The sequence below is a fragment of the Populus nigra genome, chromosome 3 (genome assembly GCF_951802175.1).
Source record: "Populus nigra chromosome 3, ddPopNigr1.1, whole genome shotgun sequence".
NCBI lineage: Eukaryota > Viridiplantae > Streptophyta > Magnoliopsida > Malpighiales > Salicaceae > Populus > Populus nigra.
The window spans coordinates 4,589,565-4,607,738 of NC_084854.1; the positions used below are offsets into that span (position 1 = coordinate 4,589,565).

General features: G+C 33.1%; 3 protein-coding genes and 1 non-coding gene across 4 annotated transcripts; 1 reads left to right on the forward strand and 3 right to left on the reverse strand.

Annotated features, from left to right (window-relative positions):
* Positions 1-4,615: 4,615 nt before the first annotated feature.
* LOC133690154 (small ribosomal subunit protein uS3x-like) lies at positions 4,616-8,135 on the reverse strand. Its single transcript, XM_062110369.1, has 6 exons — positions 7,975-8,135; positions 7,718-7,865; positions 7,097-7,268; positions 5,371-5,425; positions 5,132-5,263; positions 4,616-5,007 (listed from the first exon to the last, which is right to left on the reverse strand). Exons 1-6 carry the CDS (start codon positions 8,002-8,004, stop codon positions 4,834-4,836), a joined length of 711 nt encoding a protein of 236 aa, XP_061966353.1. The 5' UTR covers positions 8,005-8,135; the 3' UTR covers positions 4,616-4,833.
* Positions 8,136-8,805: 670 nt separating this feature from the next.
* On the reverse strand, positions 8,806-12,772 carry LOC133690137 (peroxisome biogenesis factor 10). Its single transcript, XM_062110340.1, has 11 exons — positions 12,469-12,772; positions 12,325-12,356; positions 12,141-12,230; positions 11,765-11,859; positions 11,465-11,675; positions 10,995-11,064; positions 10,806-10,884; positions 10,494-10,624; positions 9,937-10,031; positions 9,462-9,550; positions 8,806-9,352 (listed from the first exon to the last, which is right to left on the reverse strand). Exons 1-11 carry the CDS (start codon positions 12,686-12,688, stop codon positions 9,250-9,252), a joined length of 1,215 nt encoding a protein of 404 aa, XP_061966324.1. The 5' UTR covers positions 12,689-12,772; the 3' UTR covers positions 8,806-9,249.
* Positions 12,773-12,834: 62 nt separating this feature from the next.
* TRNAD-GUC (transfer RNA aspartic acid (anticodon GUC)) lies at positions 12,835-12,906 on the reverse strand. Its single transcript has one exon. It is a non-coding gene; the product is annotated as a tRNA-Asp (tRNA).
* Positions 12,907-13,046: 140 nt separating this feature from the next.
* On the forward strand, positions 13,047-14,604 carry LOC133690138 (NAD(P)H-quinone oxidoreductase subunit U, chloroplastic). Its single transcript, XM_062110341.1, has 5 exons — positions 13,047-13,347; positions 13,463-13,524; positions 13,614-13,703; positions 13,784-13,918; positions 14,367-14,604. The coding sequence occupies exons 1-5, from the start codon at positions 13,086-13,088 to the stop codon at positions 14,460-14,462; spliced, it is 645 nt and encodes a 214-aa protein (XP_061966325.1). The 5' UTR covers positions 13,047-13,085; the 3' UTR covers positions 14,463-14,604.
* The last annotated feature ends 3,570 nt before the right edge of the window (positions 14,605-18,174 follow it).

An 18,174-nucleotide genomic window follows, 5' to 3' on the forward strand; every position in this document is an offset into this window, starting at 1 on the left:
AACTCTTTTCTCATGCTATAATTAATAATATCACTAACTAGCTTAACACTACTTGAAATTATTATTATTATTATTATTTAACCATCTAACTATGAGGTATTATAATTGACACCCTTTTTTTATATTTTGTCCAATTTAATTGTTAAATATCACATCAAATAAATTTTTATAAAAAAAAAGTATAAAATTGTCGATGGCTAATTCTTGCTGATAGTTTTAATAGAGTAAAGTGTGTTTTTATAACTATATTAATGGAGGTTAATTTTTATTAATATTTTATAAGGAAACAAGTGCAGCTCACACATTATTTTATATATATAAAAATAGATAGAATGTAACCAAATTAATGAGTGTAAATTACAATAACCTATGGTTTAAGGAGTGTTTGTATAGGAATTAGCCAAACTTGTATTATAAAAAAAGAATCTCATATTTAATAAGAAAGTTAAATAAAATTATAATTGTTCATAATAGAATTAAAGATCAACTTAAGTCTTAGATTGGATTAGTTTTGGATTATTGCCTAGTCGATCTTTTGCCCCCCCCCCCCCCCCCCCCCCCTGTTATTCTTAGTGGGTGTTGTTACCACTTCCAAACCCTACCAACAAAATTAAGTGCCATTTGTGGGTCCGACTAGTTCTGTGGGAGGGGAAGCCATTGTTGAGGCGTGGGGTGACTCCACTAAAACAAGGAGGGTGGGTAGATTTTGTGGAGAGCCCACTCTTCCACACTATCTCCCCCTCTCCTCTTTTTCCATCATCATATCCTCGTGTCCTTGCGTGCATATGATCTTGAAGACCCAATTGCCTTCATAAATTTTCATAATACCAAAAACATCTTCCAGCTTTACCGTTAAAATGAATGAAAGCTTCCCAACGAGTTGTCATTTAATTAATATTAATCTCATAAATATTGAAATACGTAGTTGCTCATTTAGAGATTTAGATGTCTTCACGGAATTACTTGAACTTAATAATTTAAACATTATATTATTTTTTAATATACTTTCTAAATTTACACAAACCTCATTACCTTGTGCTTAATTTTTATTATATAAATAAAAATAATGAGATTTGAATTTGTAATTGTTTGGTTATTAAAACTCTAATACCACATCAAATAATTATTTCAACTCAATAATTTAAGTTGTGAGGTGAGATTTTATAACATAACTTATATTTTTTTCAGGTTAAATTTTATTATCTAGTGTGAGAGAATGAATTTGTCATACACTACCTTACCATATAGGATTAAAGGAGACAATTAATTTAGGCCTCTACACATAAAAAAGAAAAAAAAGAGAGAGATAAATATTCAGTCGAAAACCCGAGGGGGGCAAAGTGGTCACATAAATGAGACGTGTCGTGTAGCACCGAAATCAAAGTGCTCGCTTGTTTCCACTTTTTCCTGTAATGGGGAGACAAGGGTACAAGAATATTTAAAAATGAATCCTTGAGATGTTTTGGTTATAGTTCATTGCAAGGGCGGCTCCCAAGTCACTTTCGTAGCCTTTGTGCTGTGCTATCTCTGAAAAGGCTGAATCCACCTTTCTCTAGCTAATTATCCCAGCAAGTCAATTACTGTAATAACCTAGCTAAGCAGATGACGTCCCTAGCACGGGTCAAGGCTCTTCCATGCCATTTTTCTCCTTCCAGGCTCGATATTAATGTCAATGTTTAGCGTGTTTCGATCTACTAATGATGATTTATATGCCCTTTTTGTTCATCATCTTTCAACGAGAGATAGCTAATGCAAGGGATTAATAATCTTCAATTGCGGCCGCAAACTGCAAGCAAAGGTCAACCTAAGCGATGTTACGCTTGAGAAACCGAAAATCAATCTTGTTTTGAAAATTATGTCTTCAATGTAGTTACAAAGTTGAGAAAATCTCCTTCCTTTAGTCATTCCAAAATCTTGAGAGTTTCGACTTAATGCTACAGTGGCACAAGTGTATCACGTTTTTGCTGTTGTAAATTTGTTTTTTAATATAAAATTTTAGATTATTTTGATATGTTGATATTAAAATTAATTTTATTTATGGTTTTATACTTTTTTGATGCGTTGATGTTAAATATTATTTTAATATATTACCAAATAATTTTTTTTTAAAAAAAAAACAACAATTATGATATATGATCAGATGGAGTGGTGGGACTATATCCGATGAGGCTTTGCCATCGCAAACCACCGAGGAAGCATAACCACGTTAGCCCAAAAACTACACAGCACTGCCGTAGCATAACTCGACAACAAAAAATAGAAAATTGAAGAGCATAATTATTTCCACTGCAAAACTCCATCGAAATTGAAGAACCCATTTTCTTTTACTAAAATTCACGTCGACAAGAGAAAAGGAGAGTTTTAATATTACAGTAAAACCGTAAGGTCCACCAGTGAGCAACGTTAAATTACACAATAAAATTCGACAAAAGATTTGAAAACCATTAGACTCAATCCTCCTTTTCGTCTGTTTGGGGGAAGAAGTAATGGAATCATGAATCATTACAGATTTTTTTTTTTTGTCACTGGCATCCGGCGTGCTTGGTGCTTCCCACTACCATTATTCATAAGCAAAACCAAATCCCAAATACAGAAAATCCTCAATAATGGATGTTGGGGACAAACTCACTGTCAATTCCAACTTTTGGCGTGTGGGCAGCTTGGTGCTCCAAGAACTATCTCTCCCTCTTTTTTTTAAACTCTCAAGGTGTCTAAAAAAGAATGGGAGTTCTTGAGTGACATGCCGTCAAAATGTCCTGCACACGTGCTGATAGTGCTTGAATGTGACCTAATAAAATATGATGCTAAATGTGATAAGGTTTTCACTTTTCAAGCTTTCCTAGGAGACCAAGTGGCTCGCTTGCTGATATTTTTGTTGCCGTTAGAATTATTAGTTATGATCACCTCAAGTGAGAGTGACCAAACTAGAATTGGCTTCCATGATATTGCCAACTCATGCCAGAAGATTTTGGTCAAATCCAAATAATCCTCTTCTTTTTTTTTTTTTTTTTTTTTTTGAGCGTGCTTGGCATGGTACTCGCTTGAGCTCTATTGGGTTTTGGAAATGGTCGCATTATTTTAGACTTTAGTGCTCGCTTTGGCTAGTTGATTATGATTCCATAACACGTTCGTGGTGTCCTTTGGTTCTTGACATCGATCCAGGCCCTCCTTCCATTTGTAGAGATTCGTTTTCTTCCATCCATCATCGATCCTACTCACTGAGTTCATGTTTGTGCTGCTTTCCCCCCGTAAAAGAACTCGACTCTAGAGTCAAATCTCTGTTTTCGGTGCGTTTGGAGCTTTGTCTGTTTATTTATCTTTATTGTACTAAAAAAAAAATCTTATAGTGTACACCTCGCGTGCCTCCTTTCACCAAAATCAGAGCGAAATATATAGGTTATTATCTTGTTTTGTCACTTTAGTCTGCAATAGATCCAAGTTATTCTTACTAATGTTTTGTTACGATGTTTATTTAGTTTAAAACAGTTATTTGATTGTTTTTTTATATATTATTATTAGTATTTCTTGTGTTGTTCTACACTTGCATGAATCTCTAGTCTTTGTGTTATGATGAAAGTCTTGCGTAAAAAGACTAATAAGTCAGATCTCTTGTTTGAAAAGGAAGAGGAAAACGAAAGGGTATGAAGTGAGAAATCAAAGTTGCAGAGATATTGAGTCATCTACTTGTAGATCTGAATTTTAAATCTTTATAATTCTGAGTTTTGTTCTGTTTTTTCTGAACATTTTTAGTTGAATGCAATTTTTATATTTGACAAAGAATTAGATAAAAGCAAGTCACTGGGAAAGAGAAGGAGAGTGTCCACTTGTCAAATATTATACAAAGCACTGAAAAAGCATTTAAATATTCAGAATTTCTTTTCGTTAAATAGTATAAGATATACGAGATCATATTTTGTCATTAAATTAAACCAGCGATTGTAATTTATCAAACTCTTAAACAGCTTTTGCCGATAGAAATTTCCCGTACTTAACTTCTGTCAATCGGAACAACAGCCATTTTATCCATAGCAACACCCACCATAAACATAGCCGAGCGAGCATGGACGAGGACACGATCAAAGTATCCTATCCAAGGAGTGTTCTCTCCACGTATCCCAAGTTTTTTTATTGCATAATTTACTTTATATAGATTCTGATTGGGATTGTGTTCTCAAAAAAAAAACATTGTGTAATATAACTAAATATTACAACTCACAGGCTCAAAGTGTACTCTTTTTTATATACATAGTTCTGGAAGAGTTACTAAACACACACTTTTAACCTACAGACACTTGATCTGTTTATTAGTGCTTTTTAATATTGCATTTTTTTTGTTTTATAAATAATTTTAATATACTGATATAAAAATAATTTTTTAAAAAATAAAAATTAAATTATTTTGAATATATTTCCAAATAAAAATAACTTTAAAAAACCACCTCACCACTCAAATAAAAATTTTAAAAAATAAAAAAATATAACACTTTAAAATGCCATAAAAGTACCTTCCTACCAGCACACTCTTGACTATACTCTGACATTACTAAGATCAATGCTACAATACCGCAACTATAAGGATTTTTCATGAATGACTAAAACAAGAATACAATAATGATAAACAACTAAAGGATGAACTTTCTGTTGTAAATGAAAATCTTAGAACGAAAATGCACTTGTTAAATCATCTTGCGACAAACCTTGGTAGCCAAAAAAGGACACAATTTTGAAGCTATAAATAGCAAAATACCAAATTAAATCTTGGTTTGTAAAAGTAGGCTACAAAAAGCGACTCTTCATAGATAGTCGAGGCTAGGAAGCAACCGTACTCGACATTTATGCTAATGCTACTGGAATATCGATATTGGTTGTCATCACTGGTGGAGCAACATACTCTTCTTCTTCCTTGGGAGGATGGATGGTGACCAGATCAGGTAGTGGAGTCATTGGCCCCACCTTGCCCTTAGGATCCCAGTCAAGCATGATCTTAACCTTGATGCCAAGAACTCCCTGTTAAATGTGGTTACAAAGAGAACAGAAACCCGATGAGATACACAAGAAAACAAGCCAAGAAAAAATGGAGACAAACAATGAGCAACTACAATCCACGAGAGAAACACTCGATGCTACTGACCTGTCTAAGAAGAACATGCCTAACAGCTGAATCAATATATTCTTTAACAGGTTGGCCAGAGGATATCATGTACCCATCCTTAAATTTCATGGATTTGGCACGCTGTGCCCTAAGCTTTCCACTCACAATAACCTGAGAGAGAGATTACATGAGAATCAAACTTGCAAAGATTTGCGCATGTATGCTCGTAGAATGCAAACAATAGAAGAAAAGAAATGCAAGAAAACTTTGGAGCATACCTCACATCCTTTTGCCCCACTCTCCATTACAAATCTCAGGACACCATAGCAAGCCCTGCAAACATGTCAAAAATTTAATCACAAACTCCAAAAGGGACAAAAAATGCAATTGAAACAGATAAATAAAAGCATAACAAGTGCCTTGAGACATGAGTTATGAAAAAAAAACCATGTCCCTCACTAGTTTCGATAACCCAATCAAATCACAAAAAACATAAGCTCCCTAAATTCATAGACAGGTTTGATATGAAACCCCCTAGGCTTATCTAGTATAACAGGGGAGAGGAGAAGACAATGCTCATATGTTAAGCATCAAGAATAGTAAAAAGGCAACATAGCAAATTCATGACGGAACTCTGTGAGGTCACTCTTCATGCATCATGCATCTTTATCTGACTTTCATGTAGATAAAACACCACTGATGTAGAAGACTCTTCTAAACTCCAGGCCCTCAAATTGCAGAGCAAGAAGCCAGGCAAACTCAAAACAATTTTCTTGAGCATTGTTAGGAACTTTAAATGGATGCCATTCCTATGCTGCATGATTCTCCAAATAAAAGCTTATTCATGCAACGTGTGACATTAACCATCCAAAATCTAATGCAAGGAAAGACATCCATATTCCTTGTACACTAAGGAAATAGATGGCAAGACCAAATATTGTCATCCTCCGACACGAGATGCAGATTTGTACAAACCAACTCGCTATAAAGATGACTTCATCAAAACAAAATTGTCTATACATAATACCACACCATATAACTAGAAACATCAAAATTCTTAGCATAAATATGATATATGCAGTATAAATGATGCTACTGTAGATAAAAAAGTAAACATGCAAACATAATGCTATGTGCTTATTCATAAAATGCAACATCTACCATCCAAAATCTGAAGCAAGGAATGAGTCATGTTCCTTGGATACAAAGAAAATAGATGCCAACCCTAAATATTGTCATCCTCCGACACGAGAAGGAGATTTGAGCAAACCAACTCGCTATAAAGATGACTTTGTGAAGACAACATTGTTAATATATAATACCACACCATATAACTAGAATCATCAAAATTCTTAGCATAAATATGATATATGCAATATAAATGATGCTACTGTAGACAAAAAAGTAAGCATGCAAACATAATGCTATGTGCTTCTTCATAAAATGCAACATCTACCATCCAAAATCTGAAGCAAGGGATGACAGTCATGTTCCTTGGATACAAAGAAAATAGATGGCAACCCTAAATATTGTCATCCTCCGACACGAGAAGGAGATTTGTGCAAACCAACTCGCTATAAAGATGACTTAGTCAAGACAAAATTGTTAATACATAACACTGCACCTTATAACTAGAAACATAAAAATTCATGTGCTTATTCATAAAATGGAACATCTACCATCCAAAATCTGAAGCAAGGAATGACAGTCACGTTCCTTGGATACAAAGAAAATAGATGGCAACCCTTAATATTGTCATCCTCCGACACGAGATGGACATTTGTAAATAACCAACTCGCTATAAAGATGACTTCGTGAACACAAAATAATTAATATATAATACTAAACCATATAATTCAAAACATCAGAATTCATAACATTACAGAACATGAAAACACCAACAGTCAATTATCAAGTATGCTGATATGCAAACCAATGCAAAGAAACTGAATAACAATCACCTAATAACAAATCAACCAATCTAGCTGTAGCATTGCAATATACCTGCGAACAGCAAGGCCTCCGAGAAGCTTGTAACGAAGAGACTCAGCCTGAGCAATGGCACAGAGACCCCTGTTGTTAACTTTCTCAGCATAAAGCTCCACACCATTCTCAGGAAACTTAAAACGTTTCTGAACAACGGAAGTCAGCTCCCTGATCCTCCTTCCCTTCTCACCTAAAACATACACAAAAGAGTTGAAAGAAAATTAAATCCATTAAATTATATAAAAAAATTATTTATTGATTACGAAAAAACCTCAAAAACAGAATGTATTGGCTAGAATCAATTGTGGAAATACAGAATAAACAAAAATATGGAAGAATATGTGAATTGAGAGACCATATGATTTAATTATCGTCAATTACATTAACTATGAAATTGGTTAAAAAGTATACTTATTCGTATAGCGAGATAATAATAACAAAAAAATAACCCTAACTTGATCTCATCCTCATCAAGATTAAAACCGATTTTGACAACAATTAAGCATCAAAAAGCATTTATCTTCACTTGTCTTGCATTCAAGCTACGAATCTTTTCATCCATTTTTCAACATCTAAAGGCTAAAGAAACGAAGTATCACTCACTCATAAAATAATAAGAGTAATAAATAATTCATTTACCAAGAACATTTTGAGTACGAGTAGCCCTGATGATGATCTCAGTGCGCATCGGAGTAACCCTAACTTCAACACCAGAGTATCCATCCTCAGCCAATTCTCTGGTCAATACCTCATTCAGCTCAGCGTAGAAAACTCCATCCGCAACAAACTGAAAAATAATAAAAATAAGTAAAAAATTACATGAAAAATAACAAGAGATCTTATTTAATAATTAATTGATAGAGAGCTGAAGAGCAGAGAAGGAAATTGGAAATTACTTTGCGCTTCTTACTGATTTGGGTAGCCATGATTGGGGGAAAACTGGAGATTTAAGAAGCAACGGCGCTTTTCAGAGTGAACTGCTTTAGGCTAAGCGCAGAAAACCCTAATATTTGAGTGGAAGTAGAAATGGATGCGTTCTTGTGTATAAAAAGGGCTAGGGTTTTTTGCGATCTCATTAGACGGTGGTTGGTACTGTCGTTTTGATCTAAAAAGCAAATTGTGGGCCTAGATCCCTGGACTAGATAGAGACGTTGTTAGGCCCAGATGAGATTGCGAAAGCTTACGAACCATTTTTTTTCTTGGAGAATTATTTTTAGGAGTCTAGCGTGGTAAAATTGATTTAAAATTTCATTAAAAAAAAAAAGAAGTTAAAATCCCTAGCATTGTTAATGCTCTAAAGGGAATCACGAGAGGCGGCTCAATGATAAACCTCAGGATCTTCTTCTATTCATAAGATATCGAATTCAACACTTGATAGTATTTTATTGTCGCCACCACGAAATCCAGAACTCATGAAATATAAATTTTTATATATTCTAAAACTTGAGATTTATAATGTGTCCAAGATAAGTAAGATTATTAAAATTTTATATATCATATTTACTGTGCCCGACTTTTGAGGGTGGACGGCTACCACCATCATGTTTCACGACACAAGTAATTGCAGAATTTTTATGTAAAAATTCATCTCAAAAATATTTTTTTATTTTACTTAATCGTGTTCGCCTGAGAAATGGGATCATCTGATAGTGCACTGATCTGATGTAATAAATAAACGGATATGATGGTAGGTAATGTTTCTTAATGACTGAAGAAACCATGGAAAATGATAAGAATTATGATAGGTTTTGCCCATCCCAAAATACATAAAAATTTATTTGTTTTCCTCTCTGCATAAATAAAGACTAGGAATATTCCAGTCGACCCCAATAAGCAATCAATCTACAAAGGGTCTGGAATCAATGATTTGTTTCCTGTATGGATTGTCTATCAAGTACATTGTGCTCTAAACACACAGCATGTGGACACTAGCCTTGCACACCACATTACAGAACATAATTCCTATTACCAAAAAAAAAAAAAATGAGGTCTCCATTTACCAAGACCACAACTGTAGTCAACATGGGGGAAATCATATGCTAAACCGTTATTCTCAGATTATACCTCAAAAATCCTTGATGCATGGGAAGAAAGAGCGCAAGTTAGTTGCTTCCAGCTTGTTTCTCTTTAAGGCTGCTTATTATCGACATTGTCCGCCGTAATCACATATACTAGAAGTCTGAATGATACAAACAAACTAAGCTTGAATGAGTTATGGGGGTACGGCAGAGTGGGCACTCAGGCTTCTCATTGCACCATTCCATAATGCAATTCCTACACCAAAACAACATGTCACAAATTAGTCGATAATGGCTCCTTAAAACGAGTATAAACATGAAGAACAAGAGCCAAGAAAAAAAAAGACATGAGTTGGATAGAGTACCAGCAGAACACATGACCACAAGCTGTAGCGGTTGGGTATTGCCGATTACTCAAGCAGAGTGTGCATTTGCTGCTGCTTATTGCATTAGACTGGTCATACACAAACAGCAGTAAAATAGGGTTAACATCTAATACCAAATAGATTAAACAGAACAAAACTGGAAATTTTTGGGATGATTTGGCTCTACAAATGGCGGAAAGTTTATGGTAAGCAAGTGAATCAACCTCCTCATATGGCATACATATTACATAAGTGTTGTCAAAACTCCTGTTTTGTTAAACAAAGGAAGGAGATAAACAACCACTAACAAGGGTTGCAAAGTGAGATGCCTCAGCTAAGGGCACTGGTTCCATAACCATGCCACTTGCATGAATATGATGCCTTGTAATTTTTCCAAAATATTTCTCTCACCAGAAAAATAGCTTAAACAAGATAAGCAAAATACAAAATTCAGTGAGAAAATGAGAAAATGTACCTCTGAAGTTGACGTGGAATCTGATACCCAATTCCCACTGCCAGCCTCCAAAGGTATCAAATTGCCTTCTTCATTCAAGACAGGCAAACCACGTCCTATAAACCCATGAGGAGATGAGTTGGATTGTAGTAGATTAGCAAAGGTCGCACATGAGGTAATAGATGCGGCAAAACAATTCACTTTTGGAGAATTATTTTAAAAAAAAAAACATTGCAGTAAATGCATCTTCATCAAATTGCAATCAAAATTTAGGTTTTATGTTTATAGGCACTTCATACAAAAACACTGAATTGATATCTTCGCTGTGGAAATAAGTTGAGAATACAAATTTCATGTTTCTACAATATCTACTGCAGTTGTAGTTTGTGTGGTTTTCCTGTTGAACCTGGTAATGAAAGGAAAGATTTAACCAAGATATTGTATTGAAAATTGGATACCTTTTGCATGTTGCACAAACATGAAGAGGCAGCAATTGTCTTGAAGAATGAAGTTATCGGGTTACCAGAACATGATTTTTATGCAATAACAGACAATGAATGTTATTTAAAATTGATTACCTGCAGTTTGGTGGGACACCAAGGATGTCTGATGAACTGAACTTGCAATAGAAGATAAATTGCTGCGGCGGAGACCTTCAGCAGCAATGATACACAGCTGAATGAGAAGGAACACACCAAGTATTTGGTATCTGTACCAAGGCCAATTCAAATTGTTCAAACATTAACCATTAAATGTTTATGGGTTGGCATGCAAGACCAGAAAAAATGATGTCTTGTAGCAAGCTAGAAATGAGGAGGTGTGAATAAACACACACGCACAGGGAGATTAAAGGTGTGATTACTGGTTAGGAGAAGTACAGAACTCCATACCTAGGCCTTTGATTGGATGGTTTCCCAATAAATACATAACGTATACCAGATGCACGTTTGGATATATGATAATACATGCCTGCAAAGAAAAACAAAGGGGGGGAAGATAGACCACAAGATGAATACTTACTGAAAAAAAAATTCATTAACTTTTACTGCAATATACGAATCTCTGACACATGGAATCACCTTCAAAGTAGAAGAACATAAGGTTTGTGCGAAGAACCAATTGCAGAAATTCACGAGCTACAGGAAGTACCTGAAAGTAACAGAAGAAAAAAATTATGTTTTACAGAAGGTGTTCAGTTCACAACACTAATTTGATGGGTGCAATTGTGGACTTGTGTTGCAAGTCATCAAGGATAAAAAAAATAAAACAGAGGAAATTTTTTGTGTTGCACAAGGTGTTCATGGAACCAATTTGATGGGAGCAGTAATGAACTTGTGATGCAAATCATGAAGGGAGAAAAGGAACAAGGAAAAAGGTCTCAGAAAAGGAATCATGGAAATTACGGACATTAAGTAAATAACTTATTATGAACCCTTCAAAACAAATCAAAACTTCATCCAAAAAATATTCATATCCTCGATATTGCCCCAGAAAACTAAAAGAGCACATTTAAGCTTGCATGACCAAGGTTAGTTGAGGATAAATATACCGTAGGCCATCTTTGAATTGCTTGCGTCCATATTCCATTAAATTTCTGCCTCAACCTTGATAGTACAGAAACAGATGTCCCAGAAGAAGATGAAGACGGTAATTCAATTATTATGGGGGATTGAGCTTGACTGGTCCCTGAAGCAATGTCTCTATAAGGCTCATCAGACAGAGAATCATCAAGTGCAATGGCACGGGACGCAACTCTTGAACTGTAGAGAAGATGCTAGTTTCTCACATAAAAATGTTTAGTTATGAGTATGAAATATAGTAGACAAGGGATGGGTTGGGGGATTTTCACCTAATTCTTTCTGCAATATAAGGAACAGCCGTCTGATATACAATGAAAAGAGCACGCCTCGCTGGTGTTGGAGCAAGTCCATGCGGCCCTGCAACCTGGAAAAACAAATTCTGTCAGAGAAGTGGACATAACTAAAAATCTTATAGAATTCCCCCAAAATTTAAAAGACCAAAAAAGCAGTAGCACTGTTTAGATAGGTCCACAATTATGACCAACTGCTCTTGCAGTCACTTTCTAATCATACAATTACTAGACCTAAAAATAGAATTAGAAATGTGTGGTCAAGGATCAACCTTTTTAAGGAAATTCACAATGATGCATAAACAATACAGGTTATAAAGCTATAAATGAAAATCTTCAAAACAATGATAAATACCTGAGTAACGTCACAATACTCTTCACCAAGGGTTTGCTGTCCTGAACCTGTTGTCAACACATAATATAGCATTTGCCCTAAAAGCTTTGTCTGCAAAACAAAATCAAACAACAACACTCTCAATTAATTGTACTTAGAACTGTAAATTGTTTGATTAATTAAAAAGGAAATGACTAATAATAACCTCATTCTGGTAAGCTACAGCAACTCTTGTACCTATAGACACATTTAGATTAAAAAAAAAAAACAGAGAGAGAGAGAGAGAGTTATTAGTCGTAAAATTGGAATTGAATTGAAGAGGTAAAGATTAATTAAGTTAGAGAGAGACCAAAGAGGTGACGAATGGCGTCGCGGCAAGCGTCGTAAATAAAGGAAGCGTACTGGTCATCTTTCTCGGCGGCTCTCATTATTTCTGGCTGAGCAGCTAGCGGAAACCGCCGTGGTTCGTTGCTAGCTGTGGTGGTCGAGGAAGTAGTCCGACCGGATTCTCCACTGGGCCCAGGGTCATTGCTCGAACCGGAGGATTGCCCGTGCCTTCTCATTCCCATATTTAATTTTTCGCTTTTTTTCCTCAGATTTTTTATAAACTATTATTGAGTACAAAGAGAACTGAGAGGATAATTAAAGATCATCAAGAACAGCATACGACGTCGTTTCATGACCATATAAATTCTGAAAATCTAAAAATAAAATACGCCGTTGCCGGGGATCGAACCCGGGTCACCCGCGTGACAGGCGGGAATACTTACCACTATACTACAACGACTTCGTTGTGCGTTTTAATCGAATTAATAATTTTATAGTATATATTATTAACACCAACAAAGTTAAGCCAAGGCAATTGGATAACTTTCGATTGGTCAAGAAGCCCTTGCTTATCTCCACCAAACTATAATAGCAATCCATAGATATGGATATAACAGGAAAAAAAAGGGTCACAGGACCATGTCTGTGCCATCGACAACAGCAGCTGTGTATATTTCCCGGCAAAATTTCTGTAATGGGGCGTGCAAAAATGGCAATGTATTCCTAACATCGGTCTCATTTGCATCGAAACAACGTAGATTTTATATTAGAAGCTCTAGCGATGGAGCAGCCGAGACTGCAGCAACTGAGGTAGAAGATTCAGAGAATTACATTGAAGTTCCAGGAGGGCCTCCGTCTTTGATTTCTGCTCTTAATGTGGAGAGAGCTCTTCGTGGCATACGTAAATATTACAACCCAATATATATATATATATATATATATATATATGCGCTTTTAATTTGATAAGACAACATATTATTTTGCGTCTGATAGTAAAGAATGAGTTTGGAATGCAGCGATTACAGATGTGGATCACTATGGCAGACTTGGGATCCAAAGAAGATCTTCATATGACGAGGTCTCCAATAATGTTGTTAACTTAGTTTTATGAGTCTATTTTATTTCATTTAGTAAAATCTCTCGTTTTCTCTGTTTCTTATTCAACAGGTTACGGTTGCATATAAAAACAAGGTCGATGAGCTCCTGAATCAGGGGCTTGATGAAGCAGAAGTCAGGGAAAAAATAGAACTTCTAAAAGTTAATATTACCTGATGACATCTTTCTTCTTTTAATTTATGGGAGATTGTGAATCATTCTTTCTGTTCATTCTTAATTAGGAATCCTACACAATTTTATCCTCTAGAGATGAGAGAAGAATGTACGATTGGAGCTTGGTCAGGAGTGAGAAACCAGAAAGATACATGTGGCCTTATGAAGTGGACTTTACACCAACTGCACCTCCTCCGCCACAGGTACCTACCTAACTAAAATATTGTCTCCTCCGCCGCGGGATAATACTTGTTATTATTGGCTCTCCTTTTAGCTGCAAGGCCTGTATAATATCAAGTAATATCAACCTTTCAGGTTTTTGTGGCAGTCAAGATTTTTGGTTATCCTCCAGATCTCTGATACATATATCATGGATAACCATCAATTTTCTTCAAGTTCTATGAATGATTGAGGCACATTAGGCCCTTAAAATGTCTAAACTCTGAGTTTTGCTGTCAGGGTTTCTCTGTTCCAAGTCCAATGAGTGGTTGAAACTTGAAAATCCATCGGTGCCTCTCTTAGGATGTGGCAGTGGTGCCAGAAATTGAAGAATAGCTTTATAAAACTTCAAATTTAGATCATAAATTCAATTTCCTTCCTTTTACACGATCCATAAATTTCTCCACGGTGATCAAATGACTTGTGTTGCAGGAACCAGAGGATGAGGGACCGACAAGATTGGTGGGATACTTTGCACTGGCATGGTTAGTCCTAGCCGTCACGTTATCCGTTACCCTCAACAGATAAATTTGTATGTAGCACTGTTTAATGGTTTATAAACAATCTTGATTCATTATCAAATATCAACTATCCTCGTAATAAGCTCCCTTTAAGGTGTGCTTGTCTTGTTATATGAAATTATAAATAGATATATACACAAATTTATTCATGTCTGATTATGATTAGCATTAACGCTATTAATATCCTATTTTACACTGTTTGACTATTACTATTATATTACATTTTATAATTATATAAAACACTAAATGGTGTGGATTTTTCACGATAATTTTTTATAAAAAATAAAATTATCTTATCTGCAACAAAACATAAGTCATATAACATACTAGAAGAAAACTAAAAGACCTGGCTTTTTTTCTGTAGTTGTACTTTATAGCCTCTCACAGTTTAAAAACTGCGATTAAAACAATGTTTTTTTTTATTTTGTTTTTATTTAATGTTTTTTCACTTCAAAGTTTGTGTTTGCTCTTTCTTGAAAGTAAAGATTTTGATAAAATTTTAGAACTTGATTGTTCAATTTATCAAGATATAATTTTAATTTATAGCATTAAGTCAAAATTAAAGGAATAAAAATCAAATAGAAAATAGAAAAACAAGAAGGACCATCTCAAATTTATACGAGAAAAGTTATGTTCAGTCCTTATATTCTACATTAACATTGTTTTAGGTCATTTTAGTTTTTAAAATTTTAATATTGGTCTAAAAATTTATTTTTTTTATTTTTCAGTATTTGAGTTTGAATTTGAAGAATAAAATTGAAAGTTACTAGTTGACAACTTTTGACAACAAAAAAAATCGATTCTCATGTCAAAAATTTACATACCAGCAGAGGTTTCTATTTAGATGTTTTTCAACATTTATTTTATTAAAAAAGTAAATTGGGGTAGACAAATATTTATTTTCTAGTTTGATTTTGTATTTTTTAGATGTTTTGAGTCAAGAAATTGGTTTTTTGAGATTTTGATAATGTTTATTAGGAGTTTTTTTAATAAAAAATAAATTAAAATATAACATTTTATACTAAAAAAACTACAAAGCTGAATTTTCAGTTATAAAATCTAAGCAAGATACAACACATCATTTATTCATTTAAAAATAAAAGCAGAACAGGTATATGGGACTGCCCTTATATTTTATGTGACAAGCCAGCAAATCTAACCAAACATGGGCTCTATTTATAAAGGTGTTTATGTCTTTTTCCTACAATTTTAATCTAAATTCATTTAAAATAAATAGTTAAAGATATATTTTATTAGATGTTATTCAATTTTGATTTTGTTTTCGATAAAATTATAACATTCATTTTATAAATTATTATATAATTAAATAAAAATGCATTCAAAAAAGTTCTCATCGCCAACGCATGATGAGTGTGTTGTTTTTTTTAAAAAATTCATTCACATTAAAATTCTCAAAACATAGTTTTTTTCTTTAAAGCTTGCTTTTACAATTCTTATAAGCTGTTGTCTAATAAAAATATTAAAGTGAAAAAAAAAGGTAACGCGCTGATGAGATGAAAGGTATTTTAATAAGAGAGATGTCTTTTTATTATTATTTAAAATCAACTATATTTTTTATATTTATTATAATAGCAGATATTGTTTTGTTGAAAAAATATGTTTATAAGAGAAGGAGCAATTGTACTAGATAATTATATATTTTTCCAAAGGAGTTGAAATTATTACTTGTTTTTACAAAAAAAAAATTGTTGTTGCATAATTAACTATTTAAAAAAAAAATTCTTCACGTAACGAAAGCAAATATTTTAATATTTATATTTCTCTTAATTTATTGACTTAATTATTTTATTAATATTAATAGTTTTTTTAGTATTTATTGACACATACAAATCTCAATTCATTTTGTTAAACACATGTATCGATTTTTAAATTTATAATTTATTTTTTTAATAATAAAAAAGCATTAAAAATACCTGCCATTATTTTTTTGCATTGAAAAAAATAAATAAGCCAGCTCACATCAAGCTCGAGAACCCTGACAAGTATTAACATAATCTAAAAGGTCAATATCTTACTTACTTGGGTTTGGAAGCGTCAAACTACAAACAAAAGGTGGGTCAAATATGGGCCGAGTACAAAACATCTTAGTATAGCCCATTAAACAACGGGACCACTTCTCTTCTTATCTCTTCTCCTGGGGTGGGTGGGAGGAAGGTGTTAGACGGTTTTTGGTAATGGTTAAAAAATAAAAATTATTTTTAATATTTTTTATTTTATTGATAAATTGTTAGTAGAGAGAGAGAGAGAGTAATCATTTTATTAGTAATTGATAATGATTAGTAAACTAGGAATAGAAAATTATTTGGGATTTTTTTAAAAGAGTTAAATTTTAACTTCCATGATTGGAGGGCAAGAATGTACATCTAACTGAGGAAATCACTACAGCCCTGTTTGTTTGCTGAAAAATAATATTTTTTTTAAGTGAATTTTGAGGAAAGTGAATTCTGGGAAAGTATTTTCCGATGTTTGGTAGTGTAATGGAAAATAAGTTGGAAAACATTTTCCAGTGTTTGGTTATGTTATGAAAAATTAGCTGGAAAATAACTTATTAATATTTTATTTTTTTCAGGTTTATTCAAATAATGAGGAACAAATCTTACAAATTAAAAAGTTGAATGGGAATGAAATTGAAAAAAAAAATAATTTCATAAATTATCTCAGATAAAATAAATAATAATCAAAATAATAATGATAAAAAAAATAAAAAAATTGAAAGATGAAGAAATTAAAATAATAATAATTAACATTTCATAAATTATTTCAAATAAAATAAGTAACAATCAAAAGAATGAGGACCAAATTTGATAGATAAAAAATTTTAATAAAAAAATTGATAAGAAAAAAAATAGCAATTATAAAAATAAGGACCAAAGTTAATATAAAAATTAAATTTTAAGAGATGAAATTAAAAAATAAATATTCAAAACAAAATATATATATATAGCAATCAAAAGTTTGAGAATCAAATTTGATATAATCAGCAAATAATGATATTTCTAAATTTTTCACAACTTCCGAAAAGTGTTTTCCGCCCAAATTTTCCAGAAAAATACTTTCCTGAAAACCAAGCCAAATTTTTCTTTGACTGGAAAGTGTTTTCTGTTAATCAACTTTTCTAATAGCAAACAAACACATGAAAGTTTGAAAAATATTTTTTAAAAAAATTACTTTTCAGAAAACAAATACAACTTGCTTTTCCTTAACCATTCATACTTTAAAAGCTTAATTTTACAACATTAAGTTTTAACCTTGATTACCCATACTAAACACTACCTTAATTTAAGAAGATACTCGATGTAAAAACAATGATACATCAATCAACATTTGCTGCTTAGAGATGAGGTGTGTTCATTATTAAAGAATATATCTATCCATTTGTAGTTTCCTTTTCTTTGTTGTAATTTGAATTTTTGTACGTTCCTTGTATCCGTCCTCTTCCACTTCACATCAATCAACGAGCATGGATTGCACTTGATTTGCAGGCTTTGCCATCGGTAATTTCTTTTTCAATGTTGAAATGAATGGTAAGAAAAAAAATTTGAGTCATTCGTTTAATTGATAATTTAAATAACATGATTAAAAAAATATAATAATCAAATTAACAATGAAAAAAAGGTTAAAAGAACCCGATATGAGTCAACCCGACTTAATAAATAACTTAATGATGGAGGGTAAAATAAAAAATAAAAAAGACAACA

Excerpts from the sequence above, each read along its gene's own strand:
- LOC133690154 (XM_062110369.1), bottom strand. The coding sequence starts at position 8,004 with ATGGCTACCCAAATCAGTAAGAAGCGCAAA. Across the intron at positions 7,866-7,974 it reads AAATCAGTAAGAAGCGCAAA|TTTGTTGCGGATGGAGTTTT; the intron begins GTAATTTCCAAT and ends ATTATTTTTCAG. Across the intron at positions 7,269-7,717 it reads TCGTACTCAAAATGTTCTTG|GTGAGAAGGGAAGGAGGATC; the intron begins GTAAATGAATTA and ends TGTATGTTTTAG.
- LOC133690137 (XM_062110340.1), bottom strand. The coding sequence starts at position 12,688 with ATGGGAATGAGAAGGCACGGGCAATCCTCCGGTTCGAGCAATGACCCT. Across the intron at positions 11,065-11,464 it reads CAATTCAAAGATGGCCTACG|GTACTTCCTGTAGCTCGTGA; the intron begins GTATATTTATCC and ends TGTTACTTTCAG. Across the intron at positions 9,551-9,936 it reads ATTCCACGTCAACTTCAGAG|TCTAATGCAATAAGCAGCAG; the intron begins GTACATTTTCTC and ends GTGTATGACCAG.
- LOC133690138 (XM_062110341.1), top strand. The coding sequence starts at position 13,086 with ATGTCTGTGCCATCGACAACAGCAGCTGTGTATATTTCCCGGCAAAAT. Across the intron at positions 13,704-13,783 it reads AAAAAATAGAACTTCTAAAA|GAATCCTACACAATTTTATC; the intron begins GTTAATATTACC and ends ATTCTTAATTAG. Across the intron at positions 13,919-14,366 it reads CTGCACCTCCTCCGCCACAG|GAACCAGAGGATGAGGGACC; the intron begins GTACCTACCTAA and ends CTTGTGTTGCAG.